Raw genomic sequence first — 22,976 nt, forward strand, 5'->3', positions numbered from 1 at the left:
GTCTGTACAGAAAGTCTGTGTGCGAGGACAGACAGGAAGGAAGCACAGAGGAGATATACAGGACTCCAGGAGGCTACGAGAAGGCCTCCATGGAGTCAGAGCGTAGAATCCGGGTACTGGGAGCCCAAGGCTTATGTGGATTATAATACACAGAGCAGAACCGGAGGGCAGAGAATTACATGGACTTTGCCCATATCTACCTGTGGTACAGCAGCACCTTGGAGCCAGGAGTCACCGTGAAAGGACCCCAATAGGCACAGCTCAAGCTGCCTGCCATACAGGTACCTGTCCCTGGACAGGAGAACAAATAAGGACTTTGCTTAGGACACTCAGTGGCAGCAGGGACCTCAAAGACAGTAAGCGCATAGTGGAAGGCACCTACCTGACCTGCCAAGGGGATTCCACTTGTCTCTGGACTACCTGGACTTCTAATTCACCTGTTGCCAGTGCCCTGGACTGTGGCCTGTCACCCACAAGTAAACCAGGTAAAGACTTACAACCTGTCTCCTCATTTATTCACCGGCCTTACCATCTACGTCATACACCATAGGACCCCTGGGGACCCTGCTTCACCTGTGGGAAGTGTAACATCTGGGCTGCCGCAACATCCCCCAGGGGACTCCTCTAATGCAGCATCGGTCCCCCTATTGACCGAACTCCACAGGTGGCGTCATAGCAAACTTTAAACATTTAACTCCCTTTAATATTGATGCCTAGGGCCACGGATCTGATCAGAGCCACCGTGACATCCCCATTTGTGACCGGATCCGGTACCGAGTATCCCACTGCCCTGTGGGCTCATTATATATATATATGTAAAGCATTACTTCAGCTGCATTTGGTTGCACCCACTACTGAAGATATCTATCTATCTACGTATAAAAGTAATCAATAAAATACAATATTGAAATATATTTATATATATTGTTCTATATGGAATATATAAAAAACACAAGATTTTATGTGAAATAAAAGCTGAATTGCAATTCTTAATTTTCTCCACATGGTGGTGCTTTTGCCTAACAGAACATAGATGGAATTTGAACAGTGTGTGGAGCTAGTGATTTTTTCTAGTACAGTACATCCAAGTCTGGACAAGAAGCAAGGCTGTATTTTTGTATGTCTCCATATATTGTGTTTTGGATACCATCTTTTATTTTCTATCTTTATTTGGATTCTAAGAAAATAGCTACAAAGCATCATCTTTTACTATACTCAGGACATGGCTTGGCAAGTACTATTCTTCTACTTTGGTTTCTTTTCTATGGCTGCTCCTAATCAGTTCTACTACTCAATTCTAGAGGAGCTGAAGCTAAATTCTATTATTGGGAACGTAGCAGAAGATTTAGGATTGGACAGCAGCAACCTTAAAATGAGAAAGTTAAGGATTGTTTCTCATCACAGCAGAAATTATTTCAATATCAGCGCAGATAATGGTAATTTATATGTGAGCGACAGGATAGACAGGGAGGAGATCTGTGGGGCAGAGCCGAGCTGCTTTCTGGATCTTGAGATTTTAGCCGAAAATCCAGTAAATGTTTTTTCTGTAAAAATTGAAATCCAAGATATAAATGATAATCCGCCACGTTTTTATAAGGATACTTTTAATATTGGGATTAGTGAATCTGCATCTCCTGGGGCACAATTTGCTCTTGGCAATGCTCGGGATCCAGATTTAGGCACCAATTCTTTACAGAATTATACTTTAAGCCCCAACCAACATTTCTCATTGGTTGAACAATCTGAATCAGGAAAAGAATATCCAGAACTTATATTATTGCAGCCTCTAGATCGGGAAAAGCAGCAAAAATATGAATTAATTTTAACTGCATGTGATGGCGGCAAACCTTCGAAAAGTGGAACTGCAATTGTCAAGATTTTTATTCAGGACGTAAATGATAACTATCCAATATTCAGTCAAAAAATGTATAAAGTGAGTTTAGAAGAAAACTTACCAATTGGATATGTAGTTTTACATTTGAACGCCACCGATAAAGATGAAGGATCCAATGCAGAAATCTCATATTCATTTAGTCATATTTCTGAAAATGCTCTGCAAGTGTTCACCATTGATTCTCAAACTGGAGCCATTACCACAATACGTGAACTGGACTTTGAGGCAACACAGATGTATGAGATGACGGTGGAAGCTGCTGATGGTGGAGGACTAGTCACCCAATGTTCTGTTCTAGTATACATCGTGGACCTTAATGACAATGCTCCTGAGATAACGATTGCATCACTGTCTTCTCCAATTCCAGAGAATTCTAAACTTGGGACTCTTATGGCTCTAATTAATGTGAAGGATCTGGATTCAGGAAAATATGGAGAGTTGAACTGTCAAATAACTGAGCTAAAGGCAATTAAAATACTTCCATCCTCCAATAATTATTACAAGGTTGTAACTGCAGGAGAACTTGATAGAGAGACAACGTCAGCATACAACATCACAATCATAGCAGAAGATGAAGGCTCTCCTCCAATGGTCACTAAGAAAACAGTTCACATTACTGTCTCAGATGTGAATGATAATGAACCAGTCTTTGATAAACCCCTTTATATTTCCTATATTCCAGAGCACATTCCAGCAGGAACATCAATACAGAATATTCATGCATCTGATCTGGATGAAAATGAGAATGCTAGGGTCACTTATACTATCATTAACCAAAACATTGATGACATCCCAGTGACATCTTATGTTTCCATAAACTCAATGACCGGAGTTCTCTACGCCCAGAGATCATTTGACTATGAACAGTTGCGGGAATTTCAGTTCCAGGTGATGGCTAAAGACAGTGGATCTCCTCCTCTAAGCAGTAATGTCACAGTGAGGATATGTATCATTGATAAGAATGATAATGCTCCGAAGATCCTCTACCCATCACCAGACACTGAGGGATCAGCATTATTTGAGTTTATTCCTCACTCTGCTGAGAAAGGTTATCTAGTCACCAAAGTGATTGCAGTGGACGCTGACTCTGGACACAACGCCTGGCTCTCCTATCACTTACTACAAGTTCCCGATCCTTCTATTTTAACCATTGGCCAATATAATGGTGAAATCAGAATTGGAAGAGATCTTCCAGATATAGAAACTTTAAGGCAAAAGATTGTAGTTCTAGTTAAAGATAATGGCGTACCATCTCTGTCATCTACAGCAACTTTGAACTTAGTTGTGGCTGACAATTTTCAGCAAGTTGTGCCAGAAATAAGAAGACAACCCAATAACTCAGCAACTGCCTCCAATACCACATTCTACCTTGTAGTAGCTATAGGCCTGATCTCTCTGTTATTCATTGTCACAGTGTTAATCACAGTCATCGCTAAATGCAGAAAAACTCACAGTCCAACATCCTTTGATGCTTTCAATAGAAATGTGTATCCTCAGTTCACCCTGGGATGTCCTTCTGAGATCAGTGATACCAGTTTACCTTTCCCATTCTCATATGATGTGTGTGTGACTCTGGACTCCAAGCAGAATGAAATCGCTTATCTGAAACCAGTGCAGAACGTCCCCACAGAGAATCTCATAGACACCGAGGTTGCAGCTCCTGGAACTGATTCTACAAGTGCCATCTTGTCTACAAGCAACAATGTCCAGGTAGGAAGCAATCAAATTTTAAAATTATACAAATATATTATAGATATCGATATAATATTTGTTTAGTAACTAGCACAATTTCATATATTTTGTAAAAGGATGTTTGTATAGTTTTATAGTTTACATGTTTCTTAAGTTTATGAAGAATGCATAAATTCTGATTTTGCAAGTTTAATAGAAGAGAACATTCATTTACTAATTAACATGTTGCCAAATAAAAGTGTTTATGATGGATATTAGTTGGATTTTCTCCATATATATATACTTTTAAATTAGACAATTTTTATAGTAGGAAAAAAAAAGAGAAAACAGGTATCCAACTTTAATGTTCCATTTACTCAGACATGTAGTATACAATTGAATGAAAATATATTGCTTAGAGATTTCAGATAAAACGTGATGCAGGTTAACAAAATAACTATACTACTTTTCCCTCCTGATTAGTGTTGAGCATTCCGATACCGCAAGTATCGGGTATCGGCCGATACTTGCGGGTATCGGAATTCCGATACCGAGATCCGATAGTTTTGTGGTATCGGGTATCGGTATCGAAACAACATTAATGTAATAATGTGTAAAAGAAAGAATTAAAATAAAAAATATTGCTATACTCACCTCTCCGACGCAGCCTGGACCTCACGGAGGGAACCGGCAGCGTTCTTTGCTTAAAATTTGCGCGTTTACTTCCTTCCGTGAAGTCCCGGCTTGTGATTGGTCGCGTGCCGCCCATGTGGCCGCGACGCGACCAATCACAGCAAGCCATGACGTAATTTCAGGTCCTTCAGGATTTTTAAAATTACGTTCTGGCTTGTGATTGGTTGCATCGCGGTCACATGGGCGACGCGACCAATCACAAGCCGTGACGTCATGGGAGGCAGGACACGCGCGCATTTTAAAATCACCAACCAATCACAAGCCAGAACGTAATTTTAAAAATCCTGAAGGACCTGAAATTACGTCATGGCTTGCTGTGATTGGTCACGTCGCGGCCACATGGGCGGCACGCGACCAATCACAAGCCGGGACTTCACGGAAGGAAGTAAACGCGCAAATTTTAAGCAAAGAACGCTGCCGGTTCCGTCGGAGAGGTGAGTATAGCAATATTTTTTATTTTAATTCTTTCTTTTACACATTAATATGGATCCCAGGGCCTGAAGGAGAGTTTCCTCTCCTTCAGACCCTGGGAACCATCAGGGATACCGTCCGATACTTGAGTCCCATTGACTTGTATTGGTATCGGGTATCGGTATCAGATTGGATCCGATACTTTGCCGGTATCGGCCGATACTTTCCGATACCGATACTTTCAAGTATCAGACGGTATCGCTCAACACTACTCCTGATACAAAACTAATGAAACTAGGCCCCCAAGCATGGTAATGCATTCTATTTCACTACAACAATACATAAATGTCCAAGTGAATCATTTTAATCTCCATGTTTTTAGACTAAGCATGTACCTCTCTCTTCTATGTTAGCGAGTTTAATATGCTAAAATGTGATAATGATAGGAATCCTCAATTACAAATATATTTAATCCAATGTTTTTTTTCATATTTTTACTCATTTTCAATATTTAGATTTAATTTCCAAGTCAGTAGATGCTGATAGTTTCATCAAAAGTTACAGAAGTTTAGTCGTCATTAGGGTTGAGCGAAACGGATCGGTCATTTTCATAAGTCGCCGACTTTTGGCAAAGTCGGCGTCTCATGAAACCCGACCCGATCCCTGTGCGGGGTCGGCCACGCGGTACGCGAACTTGGCGCTAAAGTCGCGTTTCGTATGACGCGTTTAGCGCCATTATGGCAGCCAATGAAGGAGCGGCAGAGTGACGACATAGGTGTGAGGGGGCGTGCACAACCATGGCCATTTTTTCGCTTGCGTGTTGCAGCGATTTGCAATGTATAAAACGCGAGCGGGAGGGAGGGAGGGAGAGAGAGAGAGAGAGAGAAGAAAAAAAAAAATATAATAAATCTTCATTGGGTTTCGTGTTTCGGCCGTTCCCTGACTTTTCACGGTGGTCGGCCGATTTCACTCGACTCGACTTTTAAGACAGTCGGGTTTCGCGAAACCCGACTCGACCCTAAAAAAATAAAGGTCGCTCAACCCTAGTCGTCATGATTCATGAACTCTTTAAAGGGTTGGTAGCAACACAACTAATGGTTAAAATTGAAAAGTGGTTGTAAGACTTATTAAAAATCTTCATTCTCAAGAACATTAGCATATTTAATGCGCAGCTGTCATTATAACATTATTAACAGGTATGGTTAATGTGCAGTTTAATAGCGTTCTAACACCATGCAACTGCTGCACTGAGAGCCCCACTGCCGGGAGGAAATGAGCTTCACTGTTCTGTGCAAAGAGATCAGAATGAGATCAGTGGCTTTAATCATGTCCCTGGCATTGACTGGCGGTTGGGTCATCATTACGGTTGGCTGTCAGTGTCGGGGGCGCTGATACAGATGTTTCTATATATACCCAGGGTGGTGCCTGAACCCACAACGATGCCATCCTTTTGACTAAACAGAATGCTTCCTGGAGGAATAAATGTTATTACCTTCAGGCAGCTGGTGTCAGAATGCTATTAACCATCATATTAACCTCACATCTGCATTTTTTTTTACATAACAGGTTTCCTTTAAATACACTTTTAATGCTGCCTGTCTTGGTTATCGACCACTGCTGCAGTCTACCAGTGGTGGCCAGGTATACAGCGTGCTTAGAAGCATTTGTATGTGCTGCTCTAATGCTGACTAGCTTGTTGAAGTGGCATCAAGTCAGCATTAGAGCCCCTTTTCTCCACTACTACTGGAGAGCGCACATTTCGGGCCAGCACTATATCCTTGCCATTGTTCTGAACTGTCAATTGCACCATATATTGTTAATTATGATTGTTTCTATTATTTTTTTATTTAAAAAATGTTTCCTAAAATGTTTGTTACTAAATAGTGTTGAGCGATACCTTCCGATATTCGAAAGTATCGGTATCGGATTGGATCGGTTGATACCGGCAAAATATCGGATCTCGCCGATACCGCTACCCGATACCAATACAAGTGAAAGGGACACAAATATCGGAAGGTATCCTGGATGGTTCCCAGGGTCTGAAGGAGAGGAAACTCTCCTTCAGGCCCTGGGATCCATATTCATGTAAAAAATAAAGAATAAAAATAAAAAATATGGATATACTCACCCCTCCGGCGGACCCTGGACCTTAGCGATGTAACCGGCAGCCTCCGTTCCTAAGAATGTAGAGTGAAGGACCTTCGATGACGTAGCGGCTTGTGATTGGTCGCATGATCGCTCATGTGACCGCTCACGCGACCAATCACAAGCCGCGACGTCATCGCAGGTCCTACACTCACTGCATTCTTAGGAACGGAGGCTCCCGGTTACACCGCTAAGGTCCAGGGTCCGCCGGAGGGGTGAGTATATCCATATTTTTTATTTTTATTCTTTATTTTTTACATGAATATGGATCCCAGGGCCTGAAGGAGAGTCTCCTCTCCTTCAGACCCTGGGAACCATACACTGGGAACTTCCGATTCCGATTTCCAATATCACAAAAATATCGGAACTCGGTATCGGAATTCCGATACAGCAAATATCGGCCGATACCCGATACTTGCGGTATCGGAATGCTCAACACTATTACTAAATGAAAAATTGTTGCTGCAGACTTTGATTCTCATCTTAATGTTTGGTTTCATAAACATAGAGATAATATTGGTACCTTGATAAACAATATGGATATAGATCTATTCACACTATAAAGACTGCATATATTCCTTAAAGCTAAATGGAAAATGTATCATTGTTAGATGATGAGTTCCCGCCACTGCACAGGGGGAATCTCAAACCATGTCCTCTGCGGTCTCCCATCCTTCCCCAGCCGCAGAGGAGCCTGCTCAGCAGAGACTTCGGTCCCAGCATCTTGCTCAGGCTGATGCTTTGCATCTGGTTACTGCTGCAGTCCCAGGTCCAGCTATTGTAACCAACATTAGTCAGCGGCGAGCAGATGCTCTGGGGCAGTAAGTCATGCTTTTTGCCTACTGAGCATGCCCGTGGGATGACCTCTCATTGGAGGTCGGGGGTCATATGCCCAGGTCCTCAAGCGGCTCCGTTTGGACCACTGGCAAGGTCCCGGAAGGCTGCAACTACAAAAGGTTCTCATGGCCTCTCAGCCGTGCGCTAGTATAAACTAAAATTGTATGTGTGTGGATGTGTGGATGTTATCTGGTGAAAACTCCTAATCAACCCCTTCCCTAGCGTTGTTGTATGTGGTTTGGGTGTTTGGAGCTGACTAGCACCAGTTAGTGCCATTCAACACGAGGCACAATCTTACAGCATCATAAGCAGTGTTTGCCAGTGCGGTGCAGTGCGCAACTAGTGCGCTTTCCTGTCCCTAGTTAGGGCAGTTAGTGGCATCCGCCAGAGTGGCGCTGCATGCACTCAGTGCGCTAAATCAATTAATGTCTAGTTTTCCCTGGCACCGCAGGTGCGGCACCGAGCGTTAGTGGGTCTAGAAGAACTCTAACCCTGTGTCCTTGGGGCAGAGTCCTGTGACCGAACACTAGCATTCATTTGACGGTATTACGGTCCTGTAATGCAACAACGCCCGTCTCCTTACATACCGGGTGACATTCCAGATGTCACCATCTTGACATTCCAGATGTCAGTGCAGCCAATGGATGCTGTCATGATGGTGGTTGATGTTACAGAGGACATTTACCCAACTTATAGATGGAACACAAACATTTAATATAGTCTTAATAGATGCTCATGAGTAGGGTTGAGCGACTTTTGCTTTTTTAGGATCGAGTTGGGTTTTGTGAAACCCGACCTTCTCAAAAGTCGGATCGTGTGAAATCGGCCGATTCTACTGTAAAGTCGGGTTCCGGTCCCGGAACACGAAACCCAATGCAAGTCAATGTGCATCTCTCTCTCTCTCTCTCTCTCTCTCTCTCTCTCTCTCTCCGTGCATATATTGTATTTGACTCCGGAAATCACTGCAGCCCAAACGGTAATATGGCTCTATGACGCCGCAGAAACCGGGCCGGAACCTATGTCATCACGCTGCCCACAATTAATTGGCTGAAAAAATGGCGGGGAAGGCGTCATTCAAAACGCGACTTTGGCGCCAAGATCGCGTACCGCATGGCCGACCCCATGCTGGGATCGGGTCGGGTTTCATGAGACGCCGACTTTGCCAAAAGTCAGCGACTTATGAAAATGACCGATCCGTTTCGCTCAACCCTACTCATGAGCATAAATTAATCTGCTATTCAAGGAAAATGTCTTCTTAATTTCTTCAATGTTGGTGACTGGATAGATAATAATGGCTACCTAGCAACTTTCTATGACAAGGTTCAGAAGACTTGAGGGATGCAGTTTAAAGCTATTGTTAGGCTTTATAAAATATTTGAAACATAAGTTAATATGTTCTCTAACAGCAATACTAATAATCTGACATCTGCCTATTTTATTCATGATGAATCCTACAATCATATAGCAAGACTCCTAAGAAGTAATGTCTATAATAACACCTGTAAATATTAACATACCCAATCTGCAATAAATGCAAAAAAAGTGTAAGACATAAAGTCAATGTAATCTAAAAATGGTAAAAGGCTCAAAACTATTAAGCATAAAAACAAGTTCATGATTGTTAGAAAACCATTTAGAAAAAAGTGTCTCTGCACATAAGTATTAGAAGTAAGGGAGACAGCCTGATCAGTATAAATATATACCGTATTTTTCGGCATATAAGACGACTGGGCGTATAAGACGACCCCCCAACTTTTCCAGTTAAAATATAAAATCTTCTTAAAAGTCGGGGGTCTTCTTATACGCCGTATGTCATCTTATAGGGCCGGTGACTAATGTGCCTTTTGGGGGGGGAGTGGTCCTGATGACTAAGAGGGGGCATCTCACAGGAAAGTGTGAGTGGAGTATCCCCCATTACCTCATTGTAGCTGCAGTGGGGGGTGCTGGGGAGCGGCGGCGGCCACCGCCCCACAGCACAGCACCCATGCGGCACAAAGAGGAGCAGCAGCTGCCGCCTCTCCCCGGCACAGAGACCCCATGCTGCAGCTACAATGAGGTAATGGGGGATACTCCACTCACACTTTCCTGTGAGACGCTCCCTCATCGGGACCACTCCTCCCCACCCACCATATACACATTGGTGTCTGCACTCGGCGTACAAGACGGCACCCGGCGTATAAGACGACCCCCGACTTTTAAGAAGATTTTCAGGGGTTAAAAAGTAGTCTTATACGCCAGAAAATACAGTAAATGTATACACTACAGTTCAAAAGTTTAGGGTCACTTAGAAATTTCCTTATTTTTAAAATAAATAGCACAGTTTTTTCCAATGAAGCTAACATTATATGATTCAGAAATACACGCTATACATTGTTAATGTGGTAAATGACTATTCTAGCTGCAAATGTCTGATTTGTAATGCAATATCTTCATAGGTGTATAGAGGCCCATTTCCAACAACCATCCCTCCAGTGTTCTTATGGTACTTTGTGTTTGCTAACTTTGTAAAAAGGCTAATGGATGGTTAGAATACCCTTGAAAACCCTTGTGCAAGTATGTTAGCACATCTGAAAACAGTTTGGCTGATTAGAGAACCTATAAACCTGACCTTCCTTTGAGCTAGTTGAGAATCTGGAGCATTACATTTGTAGGTTCCATTAAACTCTCAAAATGGCCAGAAAATAATAACTTTCATGTGAAACTCGACAGTCTATTCTTGTTCTTAGAAATGAAGGCTATTCCATGCAAGAAGTTGCCAAGAAACTGAAGATTTTCTACAACGGTGTGTACTACTCCCTTCAGAGGAGAGCACAAACAGGCTCTATCCAGATTAGAAAGAGAAGTGGGAGGCCCCAAGACAAGTACATTAGAGTCTGTAGTTTGAGAAATCGACTCCTCACAGGTCCTCAACTGGCAGCTTCATTAAATAGTACATGCAAAACGCCAGTGTCAACGTCTACAGTGAAGAGGCGACTCCAGGATGCTGGCCTTCAGGGCAGAGTGGCAAAGAAAAAGCCATATCTGAGACTGGCTAATAAAAGTAAAAGATTAATATTTGCAAAAGAACACAAACATTGGACAGAGGAAGATTGGAAAAAAGTGTTATGGACAAACGAATTCAAGTTTGAGGTGTTTGGATCACACAGAAGAACATTTGTGATACACAGAACTGAAAAGATGCTGGAAGAGTGCCTGAGGCCATCTGTCAAGCATGGTGGAGGTAATGTGATGGTCTGGGGCTGCTTTGGTGCTGGTAAAGTGGGAGATTTGTACAAGGTAAAAGGGATTTTGAATAATAAGGCTATATCTCCATTTTTCAGCGCCATGCCTTACCCTGTGGACAGCGCTTGATTGGAGCCAATTTCATCGTACAACAGAACAATGACCCAAAGCACATCTCCAAACTATGCAAGAACTATTTAGGGAAGAAGCAGGCAGCTGGTATTCCATCTGTAATGGAGTGGCCAGTGCAGTCACCAGATCTCACCTCACTGAGCTGTTGTGGGAGCTAGGGTTGAGCGACTTTCATTTTTTTAAGATCGAGTAGGGTTTTGGGAAACCCGATTTTGTCCAGAGTCGAGTCGAGTGCAGTCGGCCGATTATCGCTAAAAGTCGGGGATCGACCGAAACACGAAACCCAATGCAAGTCAATGGGGAAGCATAGTCGGCAGTGAGTGGAGGCAAGGAAAACACCTACAGTGCCCATTTTAATGCCAAAAACATCCATTCTTGTTTCTGAAGCTTGCCAATCTTAATTAACTGTATAATAATAGTTGGGCATAGGGAATTGGGGGAAAGTTGTGGGGGGAGTAGGGCTGGCTCAAGTTTTTCGTGGGCCCAGGAAATGCGGACTACGTCACGGCGGTGTTGCAGGGAAAGGTAAGTATTTAAAAGTTGCAAGTGCTGTGATCCTGAGCAAGCAGGGGGGGCCCACTCGTTCGCATTGCCACTGGCACAGGGCCCCTCAAAGTACGGCGGTGTGTTTGCATGGCGGGGGCGCCTCCCACCAGCAGCGACACTTTTGCGTACTCTGAGGGGCCCTGTGCCAGTGACGTCGCCAACGAGTATGCCCCCCCACCTGATGAAGGAACCTGCACTTTCATCTGCACCTTCCTCTTTGTCCCTGTGTAAGGTGGTATAACATGCGGGAAGGGGAATCTTACTTTCAGCAGGGACAGATTCTGGCTGTGTAGAGTACAAGGGGAATGTAGTGGTCTAGGTCAATGTACCAGCAGACTCATTTAGCAGTGGCTGGGCAATGGGCAGGATGAGGAGGAAACAGATATAGGGCCAAAGAATAAAGTAGGCTACATGCAGTTCAAAATTGGTAACAGGACTAAACAGGCGGCATTGCTTTGTTCAGTGGAGTAGCAAACCCAAGAGCAGCAGACACTGTTTCAAGGGCCTAACCACACTAGTAGGCCAAATGCAGTTTAATATCTGATAGTATAGGGCGAAAGCCAGAATGTGGAAGCTCAGCTTTGTTCAGTTGAGGACAACACCAGGGAGGGGCAGACACCTTTAGTAGGCCGGAAAAGCCTATTGCATTTTTCAAAATGGTAATTTGGAGCAGAAGGTTGAAGCTCAGCTTTATTTAGTTGAGGGCAACACCAGGGAGGGGCAGAAGCCGTTAGTAGGCCCTAACCACCATTTTTTTTTTTTAAAACCACTTAATGAGAGCCGGAAGGTTGAAGCTCAGCTTTATTTAGTTGAGGACAACACCAGGGAGGGGCAGAAGCCGTTAGTAGGCGCTAACCACCATTTTTTTTTTTAAAACCACTTAATGAGAGCCGGAAGGTTGAAGCTCAGCTTTATTTAGTTGAGGACAACACCAGGGAGGGGCAGAAGCCGTTAGTAGGCCCTAACCACCATTTTTTTTTTTAAAACCACTTAATGAGAGCCGGAAGGTTGAAGCTCAGCTTTATTTAGTTGAGGACAACACCAGGCAGGGGCACACAGACAGACACCTTTAGTAGGCCGGAAAAGCCTATTGCATTTTTCAAAATGGTAATTTGGAGCAGAAGGTTGAAGCTCAGCTTTATTTAGTTGAGGGCAACACCAGGCAGGGGCACACAGACAGACACCTTTAGTAGGCCGGAAAAGCCTATTGCATTTTTCAAAATGGTAATTTGGAGCAGAAGGTTGAAGCTCAGCTTTATTTAGTTGAGGGCAACACCAGGGAGGGGCAGAAGCCGTTAGTAGGCCCTAACCACCATTTTTTTTTTTAAAACCACTTAATGAGAGCCGGAAGGTTGAAGCTCAGCTTTATTTAGTTGAGGACAACACCAGGCAGGGGCACACAGACAGACACCTTTAGTAGGCCGGAAAAGCCTATTGCATTTTTCAAAATGGTAATTTGGAGCAGAAGGTTGAAGCTCAGCTTTATTTAGTTGAGGGCAACACCAGGCAGGGGCACACAGACAGACACCTTTAGTAGGCCGGAAAAGCCTATTGCATTTTTTAAAATGGTAATTTGGAGCAGAAGGTTGAAGCTCAGCTTTATTTAGTTGAGGACAACACCAGGCAGGGGCACACAGACAGACACCTTTAGTAGGCCGGAAAAGCCTATTGCATTTTTCAAAATGGTAATTTGGAGCAGAAGGTTGAAGCTCAGCTTTATTTAGTTGAGGGCAACACCAGGGAGGGGCAGAAGCCGTTAGTAGGCCCTAACCACCATTTTTTTTTTTTAAAACCACTTAATGAGAGCCGGAAGGTTGAAGCTCAGCTTTATTTAGTTGAGGACAACACCAGGGAGGGGCAGAAGCCGTTAGTAGGCCCTAACCACCATTTTTTTTTTTAAAACCACTTAATGAAAGCCGGAAGGTTGAAGCTCAGCTTTATTTAGTTGAGGACAACACCAGGCAGGGGCACACAGACAGACACCTTTAGTAGGCCGGAAAAGCCTATTGCATTTTTCAAAATGGTAATTTGGAGCAGAAGGTTGAAGCTCAGCTTTATTTAGTTGAGGGCAACACCAGGGAGGGGCAGAAGCCGTTAGTAGGCCCTAACCACCATTTTTTTTTTTTAAAACCACTTAATGAGAGCCGGAAGGTTGAAGCTCAGCTTTATTTAGTTGAGGACAACACCAGGGAGGGGCAGAAGCCGTTAGTAGGCCCTAACCACCATTTTTTTTTTTAAAACCACTTAATGAGAGCCGGAAGGTTGAAGCTCAGCTTTATTTAGTTGAGGACAACACCAGGGAGGGGCAGAAGCCGTTAGTAGGCCCTAACCACCATTTTTTTTTTTAAAACCACTTAATGAGAGCCGGAAGGTTGAAGCTCAGCTTTATTTAGTTGAGGACAACACCAGGCAGGGGCACACAGACAGACACCTTTAGTAGGCCGGAAAAGCCTATTGCATTTTTCAAAATGGTAATTTGGAGCAGAAGGTTGAAGCTCAGCTTTATTTAGTTGAGGGCAACACCAGGCAGGGGCACACAGACAGACACCTTTAGTAGGCCGGAAAAGCCTATTGCATTTTTCAAAATGGTAATTTGGAGCAGAAGGTTGAAGCTCAGCTTTATTTAGTTGAGGGCAACACCAGGGAGGGGCAGAAGCCGTTAGTAGGCCCTAACCACCATTTTTTTTTTTTAAAACCACTTAATGAGAGCCGGAAGGTTGAAGCTCAGCTTTATTTAGTTGAGGACAACACCAGGCAGGGGCACACAGACAGACACCTTTAGTAGGCCGGAAAAGCCTATTGCATTTTTCAAAATGGTAATTTGGAGCAGAAGGTTGAAGCTCAGCTTTATTTAGTTGAGGGCAACACCAGGCAGGGGCACACAGACAGACACCTTTAGTAGGCCGGAAAAGCCTATTGCATTTTTCAAAATGGTAATTTGGAGCAGAAGGTTGAAGCTCAGCTTTATTTAGTTGAGGGCAACACCAGGGAGGGGCAGAAGCCGTTAGTAGGCCCTAACCACCATTTTTTTTTTTTAAAACCACTTAATGAGAGCCGGAAGGTTGAAGCTCAGCTTTATTTAGTTGAGGACAACACCAGGGAGGGGCAGAAGCCGTTAGTAGGCCCTAACCACCATTTTTTTTTTTTAAAACCACTTAATGAGAGCCGGAAGGTTAAAGCTCAGCTTTATTTAGTTGAGGACAACACCAGGGAGGGGCAGAAGCCGTTAGTAGGCCCTAACCACCATTTTTTTTTTTAAAACCACTTAATGAGAGCCGGAAGGTTGAAGCTCAGCTTTATTTAGTTGAGGACAACACCAGGCAGGGGCACACAGACAGACACCTTTAGTAGGCCGGAAAAGCCTATTGCATTTTTCAAAATGGTAATTTGGAGCAGAAGGTTGAAGCTCAGCTTTATTTAGTTGAGGGCAACACCAGGGAGGGGCAGAAGCCGTTAGTAGGCCCTAACCAAAGTTGAAGGCCAAATGCAGTTTAATTTCTGATACTATAGGCCGAAAGCCAGAAGGTGGAAGCTCCGATTTAGACAGTGGAGGACAATTTGAATTAGGGACTGCAGACAGACTTAGTAGGCTGTCCCCTGTGGACCATGCATCCACCACATTAACCCATTGCGCCGTAATGGACACGTAATCTTCCGTGGCCATGCCTACAGGTCCATGCGTCTGTTGTCAGGTGCACCTTTGTACTCACAGATTGCCAGAGTGCATGGACAATGCGGTCTTCTACATGCTGGTGGAGGGTTGGGATGGCTTTTCTCGCAAAAGAAGTGTCGACTGGTTAGCTTGTAGCGTGGTACAGCGTAGTCCATCATGGCCTTATTAATAGTAAATAAAATATATAACTAGGCTCTATGAACTTTTAAATAGGTTCCAGGGGTACACGGGCAGCATTGGTGTGGTCAGTGGAGGAGTATTGCAAGTAGGGGCTGCAGACAGGCTATCAAAGGCCTAAAATAACAAACAGTAGGCAGTCATGGCAGTTTTACATCGGTTACATGGATACACAGGCAGGCACTCCAGGCAGCATTGTGGTCAGTGGAGGAGTATTGCAAGTAGGGGCCGCAGACAGGCTATCAAAGGCCTAAAATAACAAACAATAGGCTCATTGCAGTTTTACAGCGGTTACATGGATAGACGGGCAGGCAGCTTGGTGGTGAGTGGAGGAGTATTTAAAGTAGGGACCGCAGACAGGCTATCAAAGGCCTAACATAACAAACAATAGGCTCATGGCAGTTTTACAGCGGTTACATGGATACACGGGCAGGCAGCTTGGTGGTCAGTGGAGGAGTATTTAAAGTAGGGACCGCAGACAGGCTTCAAAGGCCTAACATAAGAAAATGGGCTGGCTGTAGGCACTTTATAATTGGTTCCAGGGGTACACGGGCAGCAGTGGTCTGGTCAGTGGAGGACTAGTGGAAGGAGGGACCGCAGACAGGCTTCAAAGGCCTAAAATAACAAACAATAGGCTCATGGCAGTTTTACAGCGGTTACATGGATACACGGGCAGGCAACTTGGTGGTGGTGAGTGGAGGAGTATTTAAAGTAGGGACCGCAGACAGGCTATCAAAGGCCTAAAATAACAAACAATAGGCTCATGGCAGTTTTACAGCGGTTACATGGATACACGGGCAGGCAGCTTGGTGGTGGTGAGTGGAGGAGTATTTAAAGTAGGGACCGCAGACAGGCTATCAAAGGCCTAAAATAACAAACAATAGGCTTATGGCAGTTTTACAGCGGTTACATGGATACACGGGCAGGCAGCTTGGTGGTGAGTGGAGGAGTATTTAAAGTAGGGACCGCAGACAGGCTATCAAAGGCCTAAAATAACAAACAATAGGCTTATGGCAGTTTTACAGCGGTTACATGGATACACGGGCAGGCAGCTTGGTGGTCAGTGGAGGAGTATTTAAAGTAGGGACCGCAGACAGGCTATCAAAGGCCTAACATAACAAACAATAGGCTCATGGCAGTTTTACAGCGGTTACATGGATACACGGGCAGGCAGCTTGGTGGTGGTGAGTGGAGGAGTATTTAAAGTAGGGACCGCAGACAGGCTATCAAAGGCCTAAAATAACAAACAATAGGCTCATGGCAGTTTTACAGCGGTTACATGGATACACGGGCAGGCAGCTTGGTGGTGAGTGGAGGAGTATTTAAAGTAGGGACCGCAGACAGGCTATCAAAGGCCTAAAATAACAAACAATAGGCTCATGGCAGTTTTACAGCGGTTACATGGATACACGGGCAGGCAGCTTCGTGGTCAGTGGAGGAGTATTTAAAGTAGGGACCGCAGACAGGCTTCAAAGGCCTAACATAAGAAAATGGGCTGGCTGTAGGCACTTTATAATTGGTTCCAGGGGTACACGGGCAGCAGTGGTCTGGTCAGTGGAGGACTAGTGGAAGGAGGGACCGCAGACAGGCTTCAAAGGCCTAAAATAACAAACAATAGGCTCATGGCAGTTTTACAGCGGTTACATGGATACACGGGCAGGCAACTTGGTGGTGGTGAGTGGAGGAGTATTTAAAGTAGGGACCGCAGACAGGCTATCAAAGGCCTAAAATAACAAACAATAGGCTCATGGCAGCTTTACAGCGGTTACATGGATACACAGGCAGCTTGGTGGTGAGTGGAGGAGTAGTGCAAGGAGTGTCTGTCCCAGTACTCCCAAAATATAAATAGATGTTAATGTCTCGCAAAACAACCAAAACAAAAAAAAAGGTGGCATACTTAGGTACAGGGGTGGGCTCATCTACTGAGTTTCTGACATAGTAATTTGGCAGTAACTATTTAATGGTGCCAATATAGGACACAGACACAGACTACTTTAAGTTGCATCATAGATGTCTACAAATTTGTATTGTCAGTGCCAGACATTGAATGATGTCAGCGAATAGACTAAAGATTGGTGGAGCTGTGCGACATAATTTTGGACGTGGTAGAGCACATTTTGAGCTGGGGTAGGGGGGAACTCTCTTGAGGCCGGCGGGACCGCCCCAGGGCCCCTCATGTTACAACGGTGTGTCTGACGTTGGGTGCGCACCACCACCGCCAGAGACACTACATTGTACTATGAGGGACCCAGTAGCAATGCCGTCAACCAAAAGCGAGCACACCCACCTCTTCAGACAAACAGCAGTCTCACGGGTGCTTGCGCCAAGTCGCGATACCACGGCCCCGTGTGGGGAGTTTTGCCATTTAGGGAGGTGTAAACATGTCGTATGCTGTACAATCAGCTGCAGCAAATTAGACATTGAAAAAGTAATTCACAGGCAAGAGCTTTTCATAGGAAAGCTAGGTGTCGGCCGGGCAAGGTGGGGCAAAAGATTTCGAAATCCAGTTGTGGTTCATTTTAATGAATGTTAGATCGTCAACATTTTGGGTAGCCAGACGAGTCCTTTTTTCGGTTAATATTGAACCTGCAGCACTGAATACTCTTTCTGATAGGACACTTGCTGCCGGGCAAGCAAGCTCCTGCAATGCATATTCTGCCAATTCTGGCCAGGTGTCTAATTTGGAGGCCCAGTAATCAAATGGGAATGACGGTTGAGGGAGAACATCGATAAGGGATGAAAAATAGTTAGTAACCATACTGGACAAATGTTGTCTCCTGTCACTTTCAATTGATGCAGCAGTACCTGTCCTGTCTGCGGTCATAGCAAAATCACTCCACAACCTGGTCAGAAAACCCCTCTGTCCAACGCCACTTCTGATGTGTGCACCCCTAACACTCCTAGTCTGCTGCCCCCTGGAGCTCGTGTGAGAACGATCACGTGCGCTGTGTGCTGGGAATGCCTGAAGCAAACGGTCAACAAGAGTTGATTGTTTGGTTGCTAATATTAGTTCCAAGTTCTCATGTGGCATAATATTTTGCAATTTGCCTTTATAGCGTGGATCAAGGAGGCAGGCCAACCAGTAATCGTCATCGTTCATCATTTTCGTAATGCGTGTGTCCCTTTTTAGGATACGTAAGGCATAATCCGCCATGTGGGCCAAAGTTCCAGTTGTCAAATCTCCGGTTGTGATTGGTTGAGGGGCAGTTGCAGGCAAATCTACGTCACTTGTGTCCCTCAAAAAACCAGAACCCGGCCGTGACACGCAACCAATTTCCTGTGCCCCCGGGAAAGGTTCGGCATTAAAAATATACTCATCCCCATCATCCTCCTCGTCCTCCACCTCCTCTTCGCCCGCTACCTCGTCCTGTACACTGCCCTGACCAGACAATGGCTGACTGTCATCAAGGCTTTCCTCTTCCTCTGGTGCAGACGCCTGCTCCTTTATGTGCGTCAAACTTTGCATCAGCAGACGCATTAGGGGGATGCTCATGCTTATTACGGCGTTGTCTGCACTAACCAGCCGTGTGCATTCCTCAAAACACTGAAGGACTTGACACATGTCTTGTATCTTAGACCACTGCACACCTGACAACTCCATGTCTGCCATCCTACTGCCTGCCCGTGTATCCTCCCACAAATAAATAACAGCACGCCTCTGTTCGCACAGTCTCTGAAGCATGTGCAGTGTTGAGTTCCACCTTGTTGCAACGTCTATGATTAGGCGATGCTGGGGAAGGTTCAAAGACCGCTGATAGGTCTGCATACGGCTGGCGTGTACAGGCGAACGTCGGATATGTGAGCAAAGTGCACGCACTTTGAGGAGCAGGTCGGAGAACCCAGGATAAGTTTTCAATAAGCACTGCACCACCAGGTTTAAGGTGTGAGCCAGGCAAGGAATGTGTTTCAGTTGGGAAAGGGAGATGGCAGCCATGAAATTCCTTCCGTTATCACTCACTACCTTGCCTGCCTCAAGATCTACTGTGCCCAGCCACGACTGCGTTTCTTGTTGCAAGAACTCGGACAGAACTTCCGCGGTGTGTCTGTTGTCGCCCAAGCACTTCATAGCCAATACAGCCTGCTGACGCTTGGCAGTAGCTGGCCCATAATGGGACAACTGGTGTGCAACAGTGTCATCTGCCGATGGAGTGGTTGGCAGACTGCGTTCTGTGGAAGAGCTGTAGCTTCTGCAGGAGGACGAGGAGGAGGAGGAGGAGGGGGTGCGAACGCCTACAGCCAACTGTTTCCTAGACCGTGGGCTAGGCACAACTGTCCCTAAATTGATGTCGCCTGTGGACCCTGCATCCACCACATTCACCCAGTGTGCCGTGATGGACACATAACGTCCCTGGCCATGCCTACTGGTCCATGCATCTGTAGTCAGGTGCACCTTTGTACTCACAGATTGCCTGAGTGCATGGACGATGCGCTGTTTAACATGCTGGTGCAGGGCTGGGATGGCTTTTCTGGAAAAAAAGTGTCGACTGGGTAGCTCGTATCGTGGTTCAGCGTACTCCATCAGGGCTTTGAAAGCTTCGCTTTCAACTAACCGGTAGGGCATCATCTCTAACGAGATTAGTCTAGCTATGTGGGCGTTAAAACACTGTGTACGCGGATGCGAGGATAAGTACTTCCTTTTTCTAACCAGAGTCTCATGTAGGTTGAGCTGGACTGGAGAGCTGGAGATCGTGGAACTTTCGGGTGTGCCGGTGTACATGGCAGACTGAGAGACGGTTGGAGACGGTATTGTTTCCGCCGGTGCCCTAGATGCAATATTTCCTCCTACAAAACTGGTGATTCCCTGACCCTGACTGCTTTTGGCTGGCAAAGAAACCTGCACAGATACTGCCGGTGGTGCGGAAAATGGTGGCCTTACAGTGACGGAAGGGATGTTGCGTTGCTGACTAGCTTCATTGGCCGAGGGTGCTACAACCTTGAGGGACGTTTGGTAGTTAGTCCAGGCTTGAAAATGCATGGTGGTTAAGTGTCTATGCATGCAACTAGTATTTAGACTTTTCAGATTCTGACCTCTGCTTAAGCTAGTTGAACATTTTTGACAGATGACTTTGCGCTGATCAGTTGGATGTTGTTTAAAAAAATGCCAGACTGCACTCTTCCTAGACTCGGATCCCTTTTCAGGGATTGCAGACTGAGCTTTAACCGGATGGCCACGCTGTGCTCCAACAGGTTTTGGCTTTGACACGCGTTTTGGGCCAGATACGGGCCCGGCAGATGGAACCTGTTGCGATGTTGATGCCTGCTGCGGCCCCTCCTCCACCTCCGCTTCTGAACTACTGCCGCCTGCACCCTGTTCCCCCAATGGCTGCCAATCGGGGTCAATAACTGGGTCATCTATTACCTCCTCTTCGAGCTCGTGTGCAACTTCGTCTGTGTCACTGTGTCGGTCGGTGGTATAGCGTTCGTGGCGGGGCAACATAGTCTCATCAGGGTCTGATTGTGGATCTGTACCCTGAGAGGGCAATGTGGTGGTCTGAGTCAAAGGAGCAGCATAGTACTCTGGCTGTGGCTGTGCATCAGTGCACTCCATGTCAGAATATACTTGTAATGGGCATGGCCTGTTAAATGTTTCACTTTCTAAGCCAGGGACGGTATGTGTAAAGAGCTCCATGGAGTGACCCGTTGTGTCGCCTGCTGCATCCTTCTCTCTTGTTGTAGTTTTTGCTGAGGAGGACAAGGAAGCGACTTGTCCCTGACCGTGAACATCCACAAGCGACGCGCTGCTTTTACATTTACCAGTTTCGGAAGAGGAGGCAAAAGAGCTAGAGGCTGAGTCTGCAATGTAAGCCAAAACTTGCTGTTGCTGCTCCGCCTTTAAAAGCGGTTTTCCTACTCCCAGAAAAGAGAGCGTTCGAGGCCTTGTGTAGCCTGACGACGAAACTGGCTCCACAGCTCCAGACTTAGGTGGAATATTTTTATCCCCACGACCACCTGATGCTCCACTACCACTACCATCATTACCAGCTGACAATGAACGCCCACGACGACCTCTTGCACCAGACTTCCTCATTGTTTTAAAATCTTAACCAAAGTAACTTTATTTGTTGCTGTCAAACAACTTACACGGTGAGCTATAACTTCAGTATGATTTCAATATCCCTTAACAGGTTGGTGAGACCACAAGGAAAATCAGGCACAATGTTACACACTCTGTTTTCTGTGGCACAAAATCACAGAGATGACACACACGCAGGACTGTCACTCAAGCACTAATGTCAATATTAATCTCCCACCTAATTTATGTATTTTTTTTTTTCAGGGAGACTTTAGAAACCAAATAATAAGAAAAAAAATAAATAAATAAATAGGCTTTCTATAGCCCACTGAATGAGAGATAGCACACACAGCAGTGGCACACAAGCCCTGACTGAGGCCAATATTTTTCTCCCACTGATTGATGTAGTGTTTTTGTGTTGAGGTAGATTTTAGAACACAAATCAAGGAAAAAAAAAAAAAAGCTTTCTATGGCCCACTGAATGAGAGAGGTGGCACACCCAGGAGTCAAGACTGGCACACAAGCTGAAAGGGCAATATTACTCTCCCACTGTTTTTTGTATGTTTTTTTTTTTTTTTCAGGGAGACTTTAGAAACCAAATAATATTAAAAAAACCAAAAAAAAAATAGCCTTTCTATGGCCCACTGAATGAGAGAGAGAGGTGGCACACCCAGGAGTCAAGACTGGCACACAAGCTGAAAGGGCAATATTACTCTCCCACTGTTTTTTTATGTATTTTTTGTTTTTTAAGGGAGACTTTAGAAACCCAATAATATTTAAAAAAAAAAATAAATAGGCTTTCTATGGCCCACTGAATGAAAGGGAGAGAGGTGGCACACCCAGGAGTCAAGACTGGCACACAAGCTGAAAGGGCAATATTACTCTCCCACTGTTTTTTGTATGTTTTTTTTTTTTTTTCAGGGAGACTTTAGAAACCAAATAATATTAAAAAAACCCAAAAAAAAATAGCCTTTCTATGGCCCACTGAATGAGAGAGAGAGGTGGCACACCCAGGAGTCAAGACTGGCACACAAGCTGAAAGGGCAATATTACTCTCCCACTGTTTTTTTATGTATTTTTTGTTTTTTAAGGGAGACTTTAGAAACCCAATAATATTTAAAAAAAAAAATAAATAGGCTTTCTATGGCCCACTGAATGAGAGGGAGAGAGGTGGCACACCCAGGAGTCAAGACTGGCACACAAGCTGAAAGGGCAATATTACTCTCCCACTGTTTTTTTAGGTTTTTTTTTTTTTCAGGGAGACTTTAGAAACCAAATAATATTAAAAAAAAAAAAAAAAAAATAGGCTTGCTATAGCCCACTGAATGAGAGATAGCACACACAGCAGTGGCACACAAGCCCTGACTGAGGCCAATATTTTTCTCCCACTGATTGATGTAGTGTTTTTGTGTTGAGGTAGAATTTAGAACACAAATCACGGAAAAAATAAATAGGCTTTCTATGGCCCACTGAATGAAAGGGAGAGAGGTGGCACACCCAGGAGTCAAGACTGGCACACAAGCTGAAAGGGCAATATTACTCTCCCACTGTTTTTTTATGGT

At 44.8% G+C, this 22,976-nt stretch overlaps 1 protein-coding gene across 1 annotated transcript in view; it reads left to right on the forward strand.

Moving 5' to 3' along the window:
* Positions 1–22,976, forward strand: part of LOC143775128 (protocadherin gamma-B4-like) — a 144,696-nt gene that overhangs the window by 117,252 nt on the left and 4,468 nt on the right. The window contains exon 7 of the mRNA XM_077262972.1: positions 1,283–3,604. Coding sequence (XP_077119087.1) covers positions 1,283–3,604 — 2,322 coding nt within the window. The remainder of the gene's footprint in view (positions 1–1,282; positions 3,605–22,976) is intronic.

Source organism: Ranitomeya variabilis, chromosome 5, assembly GCF_051348905.1.
Source record: "Ranitomeya variabilis isolate aRanVar5 chromosome 5, aRanVar5.hap1, whole genome shotgun sequence".
NCBI lineage: Eukaryota > Metazoa > Chordata > Amphibia > Anura > Dendrobatidae > Ranitomeya > Ranitomeya variabilis.